Genomic DNA, 19,641 nt, shown 5'->3' with positions numbered 1-19,641 from the left:
ATAGTTTGGTGGAGAGGGGGCAGGAAGTGCAGCCAAGGGGGTATTGAATAGTTCCACTTGAGTTGTGCTTCTGGGTTTGGGCCAGGCTAATCACATGATCAAAGATATGACATTAGTTATCCATCATTTTATATTTATATAATCTAAACTCAGCAAGTTGTTACAGTGTCCATACAGTCAGACGGCAACTTCTTTAGTATGGCCGTCTTAAAGGTATATTTCACCCAATAATGAAAATCTGTCATCATTTACTCTTTTGTAAGTTAATAAAACTTTGAAGTCTGATAAGACAATATAGAATGTAATATTTTATTTAAAGTATTTACAAAAAAATTGGGAGCACCATTTTGTAAGAAAATGCATAAATGACTCATGAGCGTCTTTTTACAAGTTTGTAAACTGAGGGATTGAGGAGCTTGTAAAAGTTTATTAGATCAGAGCATTTGATTTGATGAAATCCACAAAAAGAAATAAGCACATAGCAAGTTGGTGATAATAACATCCTCAATAGCTATTGATAGGGGTTGTCCTGGCTCTTAATGGGGTGTCTGGGACTCCAGTACATCACTTTGAGCGCTTTGATACCCCAGAGATAAGTAACTCAGTCCTCCTTTCATCCTACTCTCTGCATACGAACTGAACATGGGAAAATGCGAAAAATATAAAGTTATTTGCAGCTGTAAGTGAATAAAATAGTGTTTCTGTTTCAGCTACTGATGAGTAGTAATAATATTAGAATACACTTACGGATGTCATTGTTTCTGGTGATGGCAATTGCAGCTCTTGCTCGTGGACCCTGCTGAGTGAAGTGATAGCCAATCTTGATGATGCTGGGATTTTTCTCCAACATGGATGCAATCTCCATCTCAACTGAGTCACCCAGTTTATGTCTCTACAAGAATATACATAAACAGACATGAACATGTAAGTTGTTTTCAGATTTAAACTAAATAAGTTATTTTGTTATTTCACACCTTTTTCCAGAACATCATACATTTTTGCTAGGAGTTTGAAGTGAGTGTTTTAGTGTCTCTTACTTGGTTATCAATCTTAATCTCGATCAGGGTGGAGTTCTCACCCAGTGCCTTGATGATGGCCATCATGCCTTGTGCAGTAATGAAGTTAGACTCAATGTTGAGGCTCTGCAGGGTACTGTTAGACTGTAACATCTCAGCTACAGCCTGACTTACAGGATAAGAGCAAGAGAAACAACTGGCTTCAGCTATTCAATTTAGACTTCCATAATACATACAAAAACACAAATCAGTTATTTCATGAAGAATTTAAAACAGGAGGAAAAAAAAGAAATTTTAAGTGTGTGTATATATATATGTGTATATGTATATATATATATATATATATATATATATATATATATATATATATAGAATAGTTAAAATTTCTAAAACATGACATTGGCTATACATTTCTTTCAAAATATTTAGCAGACATATATCACATTAATGCTCACAAACAGCATATCTTTGAGTTAATTAAATAACACCAAAAGCAGAGTTGAGACGGCACACTTTAGTACTTACATATGCCACAGGATCATTACTGCGTGTCCCAGCGATGCTGAGGCTCAATACGTTTGTGTTACACTTCATGGCTTCAAAAATGTCTTTCAGGGTTTGGATGGGAATGTCCTACAGCAACACAAAACAGTTATTACAGTCACTGTTCTGCTTAAGTAGAGAAAAATATATTATAGATTAACCAATCCAGAAACTGTAGTTAAACTATAAACAATCTATGTATTAGATAAAAGTTATGTATAGCTTGTGATGTTGTCATTATTCTGGTTATTCTATGACAGAGATATCAGTACTGTTAGCATTTTTACCTGGATGTTGTTCAGGTTAACCTCGTTCAAACTGTTGTCATTTTTCTGGATGCAGTGAAGAGTGTCTTCCACATTTGTGTCATTAGGTGGTTCGTCTGGATATTCCTTATACACATCTGGTTTCACTACACCTAAAAGAGAAAAAGACAACTTATGCGACAGAACCTCATATTGTTTCTGTTTATGATTTAATACAAGTGACTGTGTGAGGATTTGGGCTAGTTCGTGTCTCATACACGTAACACAAAAATTATAGTTATACTGTTTATTGATGCATACATACTGTTGATGCCTTCTGTGTTGGCAATCTTGCCAGTGGTGTTCAGGGCATCATAATACTGCTTGTTGCTCATGAGTGTGTACATCCCCAGGATGGCTGTGAAGATACAATCATCTAATTAGTTAACCATTTAAAAATACAATATTTGTAGGACTTTTTTATGGCAGTGTAAATTAATATTTGATGTATTGATATTATTATAAATTAATGTTAAGTTTATAATATTTCATTTATTACAAAAGTTTTGTTCTTTATTAGCATAAACTATTGCATTAACTGATATTAAAGTATACACCCACATTGCAAAGTTGTACCTATTAATACTCAATTGTTAGTTAACTTTAAGTTAAAAGTTAATGTTTTTATGGAATAATCATATGTAGTTTATGAGTAATACTGGCACTAATTAATTAAACTGCTTGCTAATGTGAACTGAATAGATGTCTGTCAGTTGATCTGCAGATGCACAGCAGGTGGCACTAACTCACAAGAAAGCCCCACTATGTTCAGGTTGTAGTCCAGAAAGCCCATGGATTCCCTCAGGAATTCCCGATGGGTTTTTATAACCAATTTTAGATTTAGGCCTATAAGTAAAATAAGGCCTTTTTCAATCCACAACTGAGGTAAGACTGTGTGTTGTTCTTGAACAAAATTTAAAAGTATTTTCAACTACTTTTTGAAACAGATCTTATTTAACATTAACTTTAAATCCCTAATCTTGAAATGTCCCTAATGAGGAAATCCAATGCAAATTAGCCTTCTGGGTTTGCCCACAAATTTATGTCAGTCCCTATTGGACTGAACTGATGAAAATGCACACTAGGACAGTAACAGAAAAGACAAAAAAAATTTGGACTTGGGCAAGACAGATCCACTAGATTATACTGCACCTCTGAATAGCTCTTAGTACTCTAAAAGTCACTCTCACATACAATAACCACAATAAAACCTCCAGAACTAGTTAGGAATTAATAATTAGACTCTCTGGATCAGTTCAATTTCCAGTTAGCTGCCCAATGGCTCAGTATAGTTGGATTCATCCATTAAAACAGCAACGGTAGAGTTGCAGACCGCTATTGACGGTTTAATCCTGAACTGGATGTGTTCCAGTGTTAAAACTGTGTTCTGAACAAAGGGCTCTGTTGGGTAATCTGCACCCAGTGATGCGTTCCAAAACTCTCATGTGTGCTAAACCAAGAGAAAAGCTTTAAATATGATTAGAAGAAAAGGCTTATTTTGAAGAGCTCATAATATAGAACAGCTCAAGGACAGTCAGACTGACCAACTTCCATCACTTTAGAACATTACCCAATCTGAATGTTCTGTTATTCATGCAGGAGACACTGATGGAACGCAAAATTTGATCTGTTGTATTGACTGAAAATTCATTGAAAAATGCCTATATTGTTAAAATTATGATTTAAAAATCAAAATGGTTCTTTCCTTTCCATGTCTTTCCAAGACTATGACAAAAATCCATCAAGTAGGACCATTGACATTAAAATAATGTGATAAACCTTAACTAAACAACATATAATGGAACATAAATACCACAATGCGCATAACTGTTAACAAAAACTATTCGAAGTATCGCAATTTAAATTAAATATAATCCAATGTGAAACATTGCATGGAGACTACTGGGTCACTTTTATATTTTTCATTATAAAATATAAGGGAACTCATACTTTTAAATTTTACACACAAAGATAAATAAATAATGAATATCAAGATTTGTATAATTTATTATTTCTATATTAAAAGTATAATATAGAAATAATAATTCAGCCCTATTAATTGTAATATAATTTTCCTCTGGATATGGTGTATTAAATGAATATGGAATAATATAAAGCAAACTTAGAGTTAATCAATGAACAGATTTTTTTCTTCACCATTTTTACATCCTTTTTCCAATACAATTATGTATATACAATGTCTGTGGCCTACACAACATTCGCAGCAAACCTAACACACAAGCATACACACTTTCTCTCTGTCACTGCTCAAGTTGACTAGTTGGCCCTTGGTGATCTTATTTTGGTGAGCTGCTGAGCTTGGAGAAATTAATACTCTGTGCTATAATTCTATGTGTGAATGGGATTTGAACTACACAGTCAATGGTTCCACATATTAAATCAGCTGGGCTGCTTCTTTTATGTATATAAAAATTTCATATGAGACACTGGTTGTACAACAAACAGAGCAAATTAAACCAGAAATGTCTTTGAGTTTGATTGACAGCTGTTGTGCATGGGGTATTGGGATCAGATGTTTATAATAGTAAATAGGGGATTAGTCCTCAGTCTAGGATTATGGACAGATCCATTACAAAACATTACACGCTACAATGTGAGGATTAGTGTTCGAAGAGTTAAAATGTATTTCTTTAGTGCACTCCAGTCTTTGTACCAGATATAATTGTATTACTTTATTGTATATCATATGAATAGAACCAACAGGTACAGAGCTCAAATGTGATCCTGACTGTTCAATACCCACCTGCAATGTCACACATTTCAGCATCTGTTGCATTCTTCAGTGCCTCCTCAAGCTCAGGTTCCAGAGTGATCTGTTCCCGCTCAGGGATTTGTCCTGTCCCGGGTTTAGGGACAAATGCTTTACCTTCAGACAGCAGAGAGAGAGAGAGAGAGAGAGAAAGAAAAAGAGATGGTAATGCCACTCACTTCAAACTGAAATCCCATCACTTAAATGTCAATTTTAAACTTTGTCAAGTCAAGTCTGTTTTATTTGTATAGTGCTTTTCACAATACAAATAGATTATAAATAAAATAAAATTATTCATGTGGAGCAAATCATGGTTCATGGCTATGAACTATACTGAAAATAATGGCTATGGGCTATTTCATGGGAAGTTTCAAGGTTTCTATTGGAAGTAAATTGTTAAAAACATGATACCAAAATGTGCTCAGTACGCAGTATAATGGGGTCTTTAATACCCCAAAGTAGTGTTGTTATGGCACCAAAGTAGTCGGTACCGATACCAGTGCAATTTCACAGTTCAAGATACCAAATTCGGTACCACGGCAAAATGTGCTAATATGACAATATGCTATTGAACACACGTTTAGCCTATTTAGAAAGTTACATTTTAATGTAAATAATAAATTAAAATAAATCCATGTTTCCTTCAAGTGTTTCCCAATCAAGGATGCATTGCTTGCAAGTGTTTTTAAGTAAAAGTTTTTGTTGTTATTATTATTATTATTTTCCAGAACTCCATATTATAGTTTAATTTAATTTCATCATCAAAATGTGTTTAATCAAATAATTCTTAAATCTTTTAACAAGTGAAAATTGAACTTTTCAACATGTTATTGCATTTTTTGCCAAACTTTTATTCAACAGCAGTCTTGTCTGTGATATATTGCTTAATTATTATTATTATTATTATTACAGTGAATATTACATTTGACTTTACATTTGTAATATATTTATGTCTCAATTTCAGGGCTCTAGCTTAAATTTTGAAACATGCTTTTATTATTACGTGTATTTTTTGCCTGAATCTTGACTTTCCAGATAAACAGTTTGCCACACTTTGTCTGAAATCTCATCAGTTTACACTGGCCTTTGAGTCTGACAAATGAAATTTAAGGACACAGATTTGGAGTGTTTTATTTTGTGTTTTAGATTACTGGTGTTTGTGTATGTGGTATTTTTTTAATTGTATTACTGTGAAGCACTTTGGTCAATTCAGATGTTTTAAATGCTATATAAATACAGTTGAGTTGAGAATAAAGCATAAATGCTTCAGTTTAATTGTATAACTATATAGTTTACATGTGCCACGTGGTTCAAAGTAGATTAGTGCTCTGCTCCGTCATCAGATACAACATGTCTCAATGTGTATGAGCATTCGGATTTATACATTCATTTGAAGTACACAGTTCTTCCACACTAGATTGCAGCCTTTAGCGATTTAATAAATCACACTAGGACATGTCATGATTTTATTTTGATTAATTGTCCATTTGAGTGTAAGGAGTAATGGAGCACACACTCAAAATGAGCATTTTAAAGCAGTCATGTGTCAGTCATACTGCGCGCCGGTACTGGATTGAGTCAGTGCTTGGTACTGCAGAAATATTGGCGTCGTTACATCTTTTTTATTTTAATATCGACTTGGTACTGAAGTACCGGTACTTTTGACAACACAACCCCAAAGTAAATTTTAAAGTGTTTCTGTTCCAAAAATGTAATCATAACAACAACAACAAAAAAAAAAACAGCTAAGATACACAGTTGCCAGCACATTAACCTGATTTGATGTCTGGTTTCCCATAAATCAATCAAACTATTATGTTAATATCAGTAAAATGTGACTGTGCATGCTGGTACCTCTCTTCTCTCCTGTAAAAGGCACCAGGTCATCTCTGTCATTGTGTTCAATGGCCTGCTTCTCCAAGTGATCCATTAGGGCGAAGCGATCAAAGGGGCCTGTCGGACTTTTCTTTGTCTGGTCACGCTGGCGGAACCCGGCTGGGAGCATGGCATTCTGAAATAAATGGCGAGAGCATGAATTGTAAGAGTGTGAATTTGGTATATGTGCTCAGTGAGTGTGAATTTTGTGTGATATAACTAGTGACCAAAGTCAATTATTGTTTTCCGAGCTGATTTTGCATGGTGAAACATTTGAACACTTATGTCCATTAAAGGTTCATTTAAAGCGGAAGTGTGAAAATTCTGTGTCACTAGCCAAACAGAATTTCAAATATAATTGCTGTTTTGAAATAGATTTAAGAAAAATGTGCCTGTGTTCCTAGTACCACCCCAAACTCACACCACTGGTCAAGGCAATGTTGCTGCATCAAGCTCAAATAAATAGAGAAATGTGTTGAAAGTGTCACAAGATTACACTTTTAGGGGAAAATTAACAAACGGCTCACTTATACTTGTCTCTGCATATTAAGCTGAAAAACGTTCTTGTTCACCTCCATACACTGACTCATTTCCAGTTCACTCTCCCTTTCAAAGCTAATGAGCTCTAGTTTGTAGCACGAGACTGCTTTAGTGGCTTTTCAAGCCGGTAAAGACTGACAATAGCTAGAGCTAATAGCATTCGAGTATGGGCTGTGAAAAAGCATATCATTGGTTTGACCCACTGAACGAATACTCCATCACTGAACCAGTCTTATTTGTTAGAGTCTGAATGAGATAAGACATCTTGTTCATGAAGAAATTGAATGTACTGGTAAACTCTTTTTCAAATAAATTGGATCACTCATCTTGTTCGTGAACAAAGAACTGCTGACTGAGTGAACGAGACGAGCAATGTCATTTGTTTAGTTTGGCATGAGAGTCAGTCCCGTTCAATAAGGAAAACCCTTTTGAAATGCACTAAGACAAGTTGATAGATATGCACAAAACATAATGTGTACTCACAGTTACAATTACATGACAGTGTAAGATATTTAGGCAAGTGTCTACATACATTTGTAGACATGCAAATTCCATTTGTGTTGCATTTTCCTGATTTTAAAGACTGACTGAGCCAATAGCATTACTGAGTGGTGCTTTGAAGGAGGCATATCATCGGTTTCACCCAGTTAACAAATACGCCCCTTCACTGGATAGTCGGTCATTTTGTTCGTGAATGAGGATCTGCTATTAGGCTGAACCTAAGGAGGAAGCAATTCGTTCGTTCAGTTTGTCAATCTCGTTCAACAAGAAAGGGGCTGGGTTAATTATGAAAAAAAGTGATGACCATACATAACAAGGACATATGGACATTATTGAAACTCATAATTATTTTTAGGCTTGTATTGTTGTCTTTCACAGATTCTTGACATAAAGGACAAAAAAATCGTATTTTTTATAATACTAAATAAATTTTAAATGGATATGTTTGTAGACAAAGGTCTCAGCTAACGAACCATGGAAGGGAACAGGTTTTTATACAAAAATGAAAAAAATCAGATAATTGACATTTATTCACTTCATAACTTACATTAAATTGTGTCAGCTCCATCAGACACTATAAAGCATGCTATTTTAATTTGATCCATCCAACAAGAGTGTCTTTAAATATCCTATAAAAGTGTTCAGTAAAGGAGTGATAAAATGCATTCTATACATTTTGTTCTGTTTTTTCAAGCTTCAGAAAATTCTGATGGAGTTGACAAAACTGAATATTTTCTTAACCATGTGTTGTAATCTGGGGCCATTTAGTTTTTTCCTCAGTTAAAGCTACCTCTATAACCTAAACTAAAATGTCAAACTCATTATTCAATTCTTAACAGAATGTATCGCAATCAGAATGACTGAGCTGACATGTTGAAGTTGTGACCACAGAGACTTCAAATTTTTTTTTTTAAATATGAAAACATAAAATGTACCATACCACGTGTCCTACTGTTGCATCCACCATGAGCAGGAAGTTGTCAAGAGTTATGATGGAATTGTCTGATTTATTCAGGATTATATAAACAATCTGACAATGTTGACTCAAAATGAGGACACAACTTTGAAAGACATAACTTTAAAATAAAAAATGTAAAGTTTACTATATGTATTGTTTGATATTTTACAGATCCCTACCTTTCATTACCAATATATATTTATGAATTTGTTGCATTTTAAGACATTTTGTTTGGCAGTTTAACACTGTGACATCTTGCTGAGGACTAGATAAGTAGCATATTCTCCCAAGTATAGAGCATGAATTTAAAAAAATTATATAAGTACAAGTAATAAATGCCCTGTGTATACACATTTCCTTCAGATTTAACTATTTCAGTATATTTTGTAATGAATTTCGTGATTTTTACCATAAAGAGGACTTTTTTGTCCCTTATCTTAAGATCAATAATTGTATTATTATTATTATTATTATTTTATATAGCTTGATAAAAAGTTGTGCTCAGCAGTTCACAATATGATAGGTATGCTTTGTTGTCATTTGTGGGGAAAGGCTTATAATGATTTATCACTCTAAAGTGATCTACTTAAAGTCTCTTAAGTAGAATTGTAGACAAGCAACTTTGAATAAAGGTTAATTAGACTTGTTTCGCAGATTGTGAATGACTCAGAGCTTTTGATTCCCTGCAATTTACTCATTCAAAACACAAAAGGTGTTCAGTTGGTGCCATCTACATGCATAAAGGTGTAATTTACAGAAATGGTGAATGAACGAATCAATAAACAAATCTTTTTAGTCAGTGGATTCAAAACACTCGAGTTACTGAGATGAATTAAAATCATCACCACAACTCCAGTGACGTGACTGGAATAGCAGCATGGGAGAGCCAGGTTCCACTGATGGTTAGATTTGGGGTTGGGGTTTGTAATATGTACTCATCTTCACTGTATTACATCCTTTTTCAACTTGCTTTTGCGCCCCTCTGGCCATTTGATCCTGAAACCGCAGTTCACACATGCCTTTGCAATCAAAAACACTTGCCCCTGCTGCCACTGGGGGAAGTACTTAGAATTTTGGTAAGCACAGATTGAGTTTAGGTCAGGAAATGTCAACCTCCTGTTTCCGAATTCACTGTAAGATCAGTCTGTGATGTCAGGCAAAAAGGCAAGTCATTTCAGAAGTGGAGCAATTATTTTTTAATCTTTGGAATAACATGCATGAATGAATCGTGCATAATAAATCCAGGAGCAAGTAGTTAATAGTAATATGTAATATAAATGTAAATATATCTAATAATTAATAAATAGAAAGAAAAGTGACTGTACAGCATGTTGAAATGGCAGTACACTGTAGTACCTCTGGATCCATTTCCTGCAGTTCACACTCAAGCTGATCCAACTCCTCTGCACTAAGACCCCTGAGGATGGCATCCTCATCAATGTCTCGGGGATCACTCTTCGACATGCTGGCAGCTTTGTGGTACTCTCAATTCACACAGCTAGCACAAAGACAGCAAGCCCTGAGAGAGCAAGATAAAAAAAAATGTGAGACAGAGATGAACAAGCCCGATACAACCTTTATTTAGAATCACAAGAAAACAAAAACAACATTTTCAGAAAGCAAAAGAAGGACTGTTTGCTTCAAGATTACATTTGGCTTGCAAATAACCCACAATAACAACTTGTTGTTTTATTCATTTGCCCAAAGCCTTCTGTTGAAGTTCAGGATGAATAGTCAACCCTGCTTTCCAGTCCAAGTCACTTTTAGCCCTGCCAAAAGAGCCAGTATTGTAAGGGCATGATAGGGAATTGCTTACATTGTTAAATTCCACAAAGCCAAACTGAATTAAAAGGACAAGCCTAGCATTTGTTTACAGGACAAGCATTTAGGGTTCTGAGGGTACAGTGCACTTGGGAAACCAGATGGGCCATTTTGAAACACTCCAGTTACAGTAGAAGCACCAAATTATCATAATGGTCATTTGGAAGATACTCACTACTTCTGTTATTTCAAGACAGAGGGAGAGAATCTTGACTATTTTTAGTCTCTGAACAGTAACTCTTGGGTTTTTGGTTACAGTAAGGAGACTGTTAGAGAGCTGAGGAGTTATCACTGACTAACACTCCTGTCTAAGTGGCCTAGCCCGCCTGTGAAACAATCTGATAGAGAATCATGGACTAGTCAACAGTTTCAGACCACCACACCCGAACTGGATCTGCAACACAAACTGCTGATAAAACATCCAAACACATTTTGTGTAACATACCTCAACACAGACAATTGTATGAAACTAAATGTTGGAACCTTTTGGAAACATTGTCTTAAGTGCCAATGTGGTTCTATAGTAACATTAAAGCTGAAGTGTGTAATTTCTGCACCACTAGCATCACTATTAGAATTGCAATAATAATTACTGTTTTCAAACAGATTCCAGAAAACTCCACTGTTCAACAGACACTCTTGCCCCAATCTCATGCTTTTGGTCATGCCAATGTTGCTGTGTCGGGCTGGACGAGGCTGCTCAAACCAAATAGACTATTGAATAAAGGCATGTTTTGATAGGGCCCATAGCCACAGTATTACACTTCTGCTGAAATCAACCTACGCTTACTTATAGTTGACCTCTCATATTAAGCTGGGATATGAGAAATAATTTAATATGCTTTATTTTAATGAGTCCCAGTTGTGTCTGTCACATCTATTTACTGTATAACTGAACTGATGGCTTTGCAGAGGTAGCACAAAGCTATCTCTCCATGAATTACTTATTTTAATGTTTAAGATCCTTTCGATGTGGAAATGTTTCTAATCATATTACTTTTTAAATCAGAAACTGTTTTTCAGCCAAGTAATAAACACTGTTTTTACATTCATGTGGTAAAACCATTTGGAGACCAGTGAGGTCATGGTCTGTAAATATACGTAAATGGACATGTCCATGGAAGTGTAAAGCATTACCGTTGAATATCACACACTGAGTCACACAGATCTACAATGTTCCGCACAATGATCACACACTCCTGATAGTCCCAGTTAGTCAAATTGCTTACTGAGTACATGAAGAATTATTGGAATTTAATTGGTAGATTATTAATGAGGGCTGAAAAAAAATGAAATCTGTGTTTTAGTGTTTGTTTGTGTATTTGTGACTCTGTCCTATTAGATGGTGTTAGACTAGGGTAGTGTTGCCCTAATGTGTAAAGCCAGTGACGCAAACACAGGATCAGAGAGCTAAAGACAGAAAATAAAAGTAGCTCAGGTTAAGATTGTAGACATCAATCAAGCAATCACATCATATACACATCAGTACAGCAGATTCTGTGAATCCAATATCACTCCAGACCAAAACGACAAAATGACGGTCTTACAAGAAACATACATGCCAAAATCAGATGTTCCACTGGCCAGGTGACACCTTTTTGTGTCATGACGTGCACATATCCCAGGAAAAAGCAGCTGTCTGTTTCCTCAGCACACCTGTTCTCACACAACTACCATGTGATGTCAACTCAACCCTAAAAATTATTAGTTCAGTGTCGCCTGTTCTGTCCTGCTGACTTTGAAGTGTCTTTTCAATTTGTCCTTCAACATGAAATACTTTTAATTATACTTTATATTTATACCTTTAGACTTTGATTTTTTGCATTAAAGTTTAGCAAACTCAACTGCCTTTCTGTTGGAATTAATTGTTTTTATTGAAAAGGTCCAGAAATAATTAATAAAACATTGAAATAAAACAAAGTAAAACATGTTCAACCCATAATTAGTATATAATTGTGCATGTGATTTAATAAAATAATAATGTTTCCAGGCTTAACTCCCATTCTTTCCATGTTTCTACATTCCTTCTTGTAAAACAAGACAAATATCTTACAATCTGACCTTCACTCAGAATAAAACTCAATACATTTTCAAAAGTAACCTGTCCCTGCTCACTAATTTCCCTCTAGAGGTCAAGCTGGTATTATCTACCATATCACAAAAAGAAACTCAGAAACCCAATCCTCCCTCTGGTACTTTGGGATTGCACAGAATAAATATTGGGCACTGAAAAGTCAGATGTATGCAGAGGTCAGAACTCTCAAGAAAGACAAAAAACAATCTTCTAATTTATATTTGGGTAAACTCTCTGTGGCTGGTCAGAGAATAGCTTGAGTTAGTTTGTTTGAGCGTATGGAAGTCTTTTTCAGCTGACCTGCAGCTCATAAGATTTCACACTATTTGTGGATTGACTTCACCAAGTGTCACAGCCCAAGTGTAAAATTCCAAATTAACCTCAGCTTAATTTTAGCTTCACAAGTCAGCTACTTCCAACTGTGTAAACCCTCTCTCTGCCTGCAAAACAGCAGTATGCAGTAACACTCAGAGCCACTGCAAGCAAAGACAGGAAATAAGGGCTGTAAAATGGCTTAAAAACAATAACATGCCTAATAACATCATATCTCATAAAGGGATAAGATTCAGCCGATACACATAACTGACATTTGATTCTTGGCATTTTCTTAGAAAAAAAAAGCAAAAGCTTAAACCTGCTTTTGGGCCCAAAATTGGACCTAATCCAATAACTTCAGCAAATCAACAGGTGCACCTCCTGTGAAGAGATCATGCAAAACTTAGTCCCAACTTTCCACTGTCTGCCATAAAGCCTAATCTAAAACTCTAATCAAAAATCTTTATTCTAACACCAACTCTAGCTCTTATCCCAACTATATACTTATGTCCTCTTAATGGTTTACAAAAAAAAACTACCCACTGGGGCCCAAATCCGTTAACGACACAAACTGATTGTTTCAAAATAATGACAAATTAATAAATCATGCAATTAGGAGCTGAATGCAATAAGTGCATTTTACACTTAATAAAAAAAAACTTACTACATTCTTTGATTTGAAATAGTCAATAATCAACCCCCTGCAATGCACATTAAAATAGCCAATGTTATATCCAAAACTATCATAACAAATTATACAAGTTTAGAGCTAAAATACACACACAGAGAGGCAGATTACAAAAAGAGAGGTTGTCTGCTACCTACCCTTAGTAAATCTCAGAGCTGCTGGGATCTTCAGCACAACAATCATATGTTTGAAATCAGAGAAGAGTCCCTCTCTCTCTCTCCCTCCCTCCCTCACTGGTATCCCCCCTCCCCATTACCCCTCCTCTCTTCTCTTTGCTGTCTGTCTCTTTCCAAGCCTGCCTACTTTCTGGGCTAGAGGGTCCATGTGGCTATCTCTAACAGTAACCCAGGTTTACTCAATAAATTTGTCACATTTTGGTAGGAAAAGGTGTCCTCTAAGTATAGATATCGCAAGGCAGAGAGACCCTCACTCATTCATACATATATATATATATATGACTTACTAAATTCTACATTCATTCATATATATATATGCACGTGCACACACACACACACACAGTAGGCCTATATACAGTATACACTCAGAATACATACTTTAATACTTAATTATATTAAACTGTTTCATTAAAAAAATTATATATAAAGAGGTCATACCAGTATGGCAACAAAACATCAAAATTACAGTAAACAGTACATTCATAATTTCCTGTTTTAGTTGGAATAACACATTAACAGTGGAGGTCAATAAATCTACGAATAATCTGAACAGAAATTAACAGCTAACAGTTTTATGTTCTTGTATGTCATCATACTGACTGACTGACTGAATGACTGACTGACAGACTGAAGTACACATGAAAGAAGCCCCAGTTATTCACACCGTCTGACATGGCCAAACGATTTCCTCTCTGTCCTTTAGTCTCAGTTTCTACCCCTTGTCCTTCTTGTGTATTTATGATAGTTGCTTGTCAGACTGTATGATATGAACGCATTGATATCGCCATGGCACACTGTGCGATATTATAAGTCAGATTCCACAATACACATCGTAGCCGACTGTGGACCCAATCAGTGAATGTGACTCACGTTACGGGAGTAGAATAGAAGCGAAACGCGAATTTTGGCCACCAAGGAGGAGCATTTGAAGAGCAAATGCATCAGCATTTCCGTTGCTCTAATACCACTCCAACACAAGCATAGGCTAACATTTACAAGAAAGATGGATTATGTCAAATGGGCATGTAATAAGAAAGCTTGATCACAAATACAGTGCGGGAGGTATCCAGTAATAATGATCTACCACATGCAAATATTCATTGTGGAAATAAATAAAAAATTACAAACTTCTCTGTTCACATTGGAGAAAACAAAAAAGATGGGTTATAGTATGTCTTTCTCCTCTTTTATATTAGTATCTATAGGCCAGGCAAAATTTCAAAAAATTATTCTAGGCTGATAATATATCAGGCTTGCAAATTCCCTATGGATGATGCACAAACATGATACAATTGTATCGAACTGTGTGAATCTTAACTAAAAAAGTTTACATATGTTTAAAGTAAATTTATTAAAAGTAAAATAGTAATTAAAATAACGTTGTAAAGATAATGCATGATAAATATAAGAAATAAAAACCTGTTCAGAAAATGCAATCATTTATTTATTTTAATTTTGATGCTCTGTATTTATTTAATTCAGAGTATAATGCTTTCAAATTACTGACGTGTTACACTTTTCTCAAAGTATTTTCTGCTTATTTATTTATTAAAACTTTTTATATAAAATGAAAAGAAGAAAAAAAACATTGAAAGTGCTTGAGTAGAGTGATAACTGGGCACAGATGTTGCTATGGTGGCGCAAAAGCGGAGCAGGAATCTTTTCAAGAGAATTAGGGTGCGCGAGAGAAGCGGAATATCTCGTCTGGCCGTCGTAATAGCAATTACACTATACGGCTGCGATGCTACATTTCTGACACTGCCAGAATTTCGGAAGCTATTAATCGGCAGTCTATGAACATGTCACACTGAATGTTGTACGATCCTTTAGAATTCCTGAAATTTGTATCAGACCAAAATCGTACAGTGTGCAGTGCACCATGTATGCGAGGAGCCTGAGACTGGAGGGAAAAACGCTGGAAGGTTTCATCGTCACTGAATGTAATGTAAAAGTGAGAGCATTTGGCGGCCCCTGGTGGCAGAGAAGCATTTACGGCAGCTGCATTGGTGGTGCAGTAGAGATTGAGTCTGATTGAGGAGTTTATGCAGGGTGGGATCTTGGATTCTGCTGGGCATCTGGGTCCAACCTGTTCATGAGATATAAAGAAATAAAGAACAATTTGTAGATGTAAATGTGATTTAATTTTTTGTGTTAAAATTATTTCTCCCATCCCAGCTTAATATACAGAAACAACTAAAAGTAAGCATTTTATTGGTTGATTCCACCAAAATGTGTACAATTTTAAATCAAAATTTTGTTAGCCAGCATGAATTTTGGACAGGACTGTCTGTTTGTCCACCGGGTAGCAGATAGTGTTTGAGAAACACAATCTGTCACAGAAGTTTCATATATATATATATATATATATATATATATATATATATATATATATATATATATATATATATATATAGTTTAAGTCAGAAGTTTACATACACTTGTTGAAGACATTAAAACAAATTTTTTAACTACTCCACAGATTTCATATTAGAAAACTATTAAGGTAGTTTAGGACATCTTCTTTGTGCATGACATTTCTTTACAATTCTTTACAGAGAGATTGTTTCACTTTTAATTGTCTATATCACAATTCCAGTTCAAGTTAACTGTGCCTTTAAGCAGCTTGGAAAATTCCAGAAATGTCAAGCCTTTAGGCAATTATCCATTTAGCTTCCGATAGGATAATGTTGTTGTTGAAGTTGTACCTATGGATGTATTTTAAGGCCTACCTTCAAACTCAGTGCCTCTTTGCTTGACCTCATGGGGAAGGCTGCTCAGCAAGGAAGAAGTCTCTGCTCCAAAATCACCATGAAAAAAAGCCAGACTACAGTTTGCAAGTGCACATGGTAGGAAGATCTCCAAATGGACAATGACCCCAAGCATACCTCCAAAGAAATGTCTTAAAGACAACAAAGTCAAGGTATTGGAGTGGCTATCACAAAGCACTGACCTCAATCCGATAGAAAATCTGTGGGCAGAACTGAAAATGCATGTCCGAGCAAGGAGGCCTAAAAACCTAACACAGTTACACCAGTTCTGTCTGGAGGAATGGCCCAAAATTACAGCAACATATTGTGAGAAGGTTGTGGAAGGCTTTGACCCAAGTTAATCAATTGGTTAACTTAAATCATTAAATTGATTAACTTGGGTCAAACATTTTGGGAAGCCTTCCGCAAGCTTCTCACAATATGTTGCTGTAATTTTGGGCCATTCCTCCAAATACCAAATACTCCAAATACTAACAAAGTGCATGTAAACTTATGAACCACTGGGAATGTGATGTCAGAATAATAGTAGAGAGAATGATTTATTTTTAATGAGTTTTATTTCTTTTATTTCACATTCTTAAAATAAAATAGTGATCCTAACTTTTTAGTTAGTTTCATGTATTTGGCAAAGGTGTATGTAAACTTCAGACTTCAACTGTATAAGATATACATATTTACATCTTGTTGGCTCAGCCAATTTAGGTCAAATCAAAGAAAGAACACTATCTATTTTATCTACACATTTTCAAGTGCCAGGCAGTATAAAAGATGATAAAGTTGATGTGTGTCAGCACAGCACACCCCACCTAACAAAATGAAAGTCTAAAGCTTAATGTTAACAGAGGTGTGCATCTCTGAAGTCTTAAGCCAGGTGCAGTATAAAATCTTTCTAAGCGAGATGAAAAAGTACCCCTCCACATCGACGTTCACCTCTTTCAGACTGACGTCAGACACCAAGGGCATGAGCACAGAGTGATACCAGATACACTGAACCCACAAACTGACGCTTCATATGGACATGTCTCTTCTTATCAGCCTCCAAACGCTCATAGTTTTCGGCAATTTAAACACACATATAGACACTAAACACAGTGCTATTATCTCTCCAATATTCAAGACAAAAACAAACAATTAACAAAACAATATGCTGTCAAATGGCAATAAATGCATATTTGTGCTGGCATGTTAAGAGCCAAGCTGTCAAAAATGTCACAATGTCATGAAATTGATTCATAATGTACCCGTCAAACCTTATAAAAGAACTGTTCCAATGGAATTTTACTATGTAAGTGTGTTTCTCACCCAGTGATCGGAGATTAATCTCTGCTGTGACCTTGGCCTCTGCCAAAAGTTCAGCCTGGTTCAAAGGTCGCTCATGCCTCGTACCCTTCCTTCAACGGGGAGCCATCTGTCTTAAGTATGTCAGTTGTGTGTGTTCAGTTGTGGACTGACGCACCAACTTCCTGTCTAAGGCAGAGACAATTCAATACATTTTAATTACAGTTGACAACAATCCATCAAACACAGACTCATATAAGTTAAATTAATATAATATTCCTCAGTATAATTACACATATCATTTTACGAGTATAATTTTAAGGAGTAAAAGTGAGTTAAATCCAAAACTAGAATGTTATACCTCCATTTTACACACTTTCCAAAGTCTGTGATGTAGTTGCAGGGCCATGTTCTAAAATTGCTACATTTGGCGAAAATTATGTAAGGGGTGTTTTAATAATACTTGGCAATGCACCAAATCTATGCTATATCTTTACAACCTTGTTGCTGAGCAGACAGTTCCACCTAAGCGCCATCATAATCCTATCTTTACTCAGCATATCACTCTTTTGGGACATTACATAACTTTGTTTGACTGGTCACAAAGTAATAAACAATATCTAACCTGATTATGGGACACTTAACTTCACGTAGTTGACACACTGAGATGACCCTAACTGTTTGGTTTCATTAATCCATACAGACTCTCCAGGAATACCTTGTAAGCTTTGGTCACCAATCTGCTCTTCCTCTGTGGTCAATCCTCTTCCGGTTCATTGTCGGGTTCGTCACCTTCATTGATGTCAAAGTCGCTATCCACCTCATCCTACAGGTCAGCTTTATGCTCCTCATCTCCTTATTCCTGCAGAAATTAAGTTTTGATGACTCTGATGATTTTGATGTATGGGTTTTCACCTGAGAAGAATTGCTGGTAATTGCTGTTTCTATGTCCGCAGTTAGAGACGGGGGAAATAAAAAGGGGCCAGAGCTCAGAGTGAGGGAGAGAGAGCTCAGCTGACAAGCTACATGTGTGCTGGCCTTTTGAGTGATTTTTCTGAAGCTACACCATTGCACATTCAAGCGAACGTGTTTGTGTTAACAATAAATTTACCTTGGAGTTCTATTCGCCATCTCCCACTTCCTCATTCCTTGAACTTGTTACACTGGTGCCGAAACCCAGGATTAGAGGAAGAATGATACGCTGTCATGGAGTCATCGCCACTAAAGGAAGTCTTTCGGTCCCTTGCCAGCATCCATCAGGGCCATCACCAAGCCCTCATGGATCTTCGGAGAGAGCAGCAACAGCATTTTGAGGTGCTCCTTCGGGCCGAGGAGGAGGACCGTTGGGTGCTGAGGAGCTTAGTACCCAAGGTGGGGGCGGCTGCCACATCCCGTCATCACCCCACGTGTTCCTGCTGGCGGAAGACCATCTGGCAGCATATCCAGGGGCCCCAGGATTTTTTATGCTGTTTAATCCTATGCTCCCTCTAATGTCTCCTCACTTGTTCTATTCCTCCCCCTTCCCTCTGTCCTGTTCCGTTTCCCCGGAAACGGGGGAACATTCCCCCAAAATCTCTCTCTTTGTCCCAGGTGAAGAAGACCACTGCCATGAGTGTTGGTGGGAGGCTTGGGCTGGTCTTCTGGAGTTGCGGGCAGCCGGGTCATATCCGAGAGCAGTGCCAGGTAATGGAGTTGGGAGCTTTAATCCAGATCCCAGACACCCCACAGACCACCCCCGATCAAGCAGTGACTTACCAAATATCCGTGAGTATTAAGGGGGGTACATACCATGACATGGTGGATTCAGGTTGTAATCAAACCTCCATTCATCAATGCTTGGCTAAAAAAAGGGCATTGTAGGCAAATAATCTGTGACGATGAGGTGTGTGCACGGGGATATTCATGATTATACTATAGTAACTGTCACGGTAATATTCCGGAGACAAAAGCATAATATTAAGGCTGTGGTTAGTCCTTGCCTCTCCCATCCACAAATTTTGGGAACTAATTGTC

General features: G+C 36.3%; 1 protein-coding gene and 1 pseudogene across 1 annotated transcript; both read right to left on the bottom strand.

Moving 5' to 3' along the window:
* Window positions 1-305: 305 nt before the first annotated feature.
* Window positions 306-13,636, bottom strand: LOC127658023 (tropomodulin-4-like). Its single transcript, XM_052147091.1, has 10 exons — window positions 13,544-13,636; window positions 9,865-10,027; window positions 6,489-6,645; window positions 4,629-4,751; window positions 2,130-2,222; window positions 1,847-1,977; window positions 1,542-1,649; window positions 1,038-1,181; window positions 748-892; window positions 306-636 (listed from the first exon to the last, which is right to left on the bottom strand). The coding sequence occupies exons 2-10, from the start codon at window positions 9,970-9,972 to the stop codon at window positions 614-616; spliced, it is 1,032 nt and encodes a 343-aa protein (XP_052003051.1). The 5' UTR covers window positions 9,973-10,027; window positions 13,544-13,636; the 3' UTR covers window positions 306-613.
* A 1,690-nt stretch (window positions 13,637-15,326) lies between these two features.
* On the bottom strand, window positions 15,327-18,759 carry LOC127657664 (vacuolar protein sorting-associated protein 72 homolog; annotated as a pseudogene).
* Window positions 18,760-19,641: the final 882 nt, after the last annotated feature.

The sequence above is a fragment of the Xyrauchen texanus genome, chromosome 17 (assembly GCF_025860055.1).
Source record: "Xyrauchen texanus isolate HMW12.3.18 chromosome 17, RBS_HiC_50CHRs, whole genome shotgun sequence".
Classification (NCBI taxonomy): domain Eukaryota; kingdom Metazoa; phylum Chordata; class Actinopteri; order Cypriniformes; family Catostomidae; genus Xyrauchen; species Xyrauchen texanus.
The sequence above is the reverse complement of the archived record's forward strand: the minus strand, read 5'-3'. Positions and strand labels throughout refer to the sequence as shown.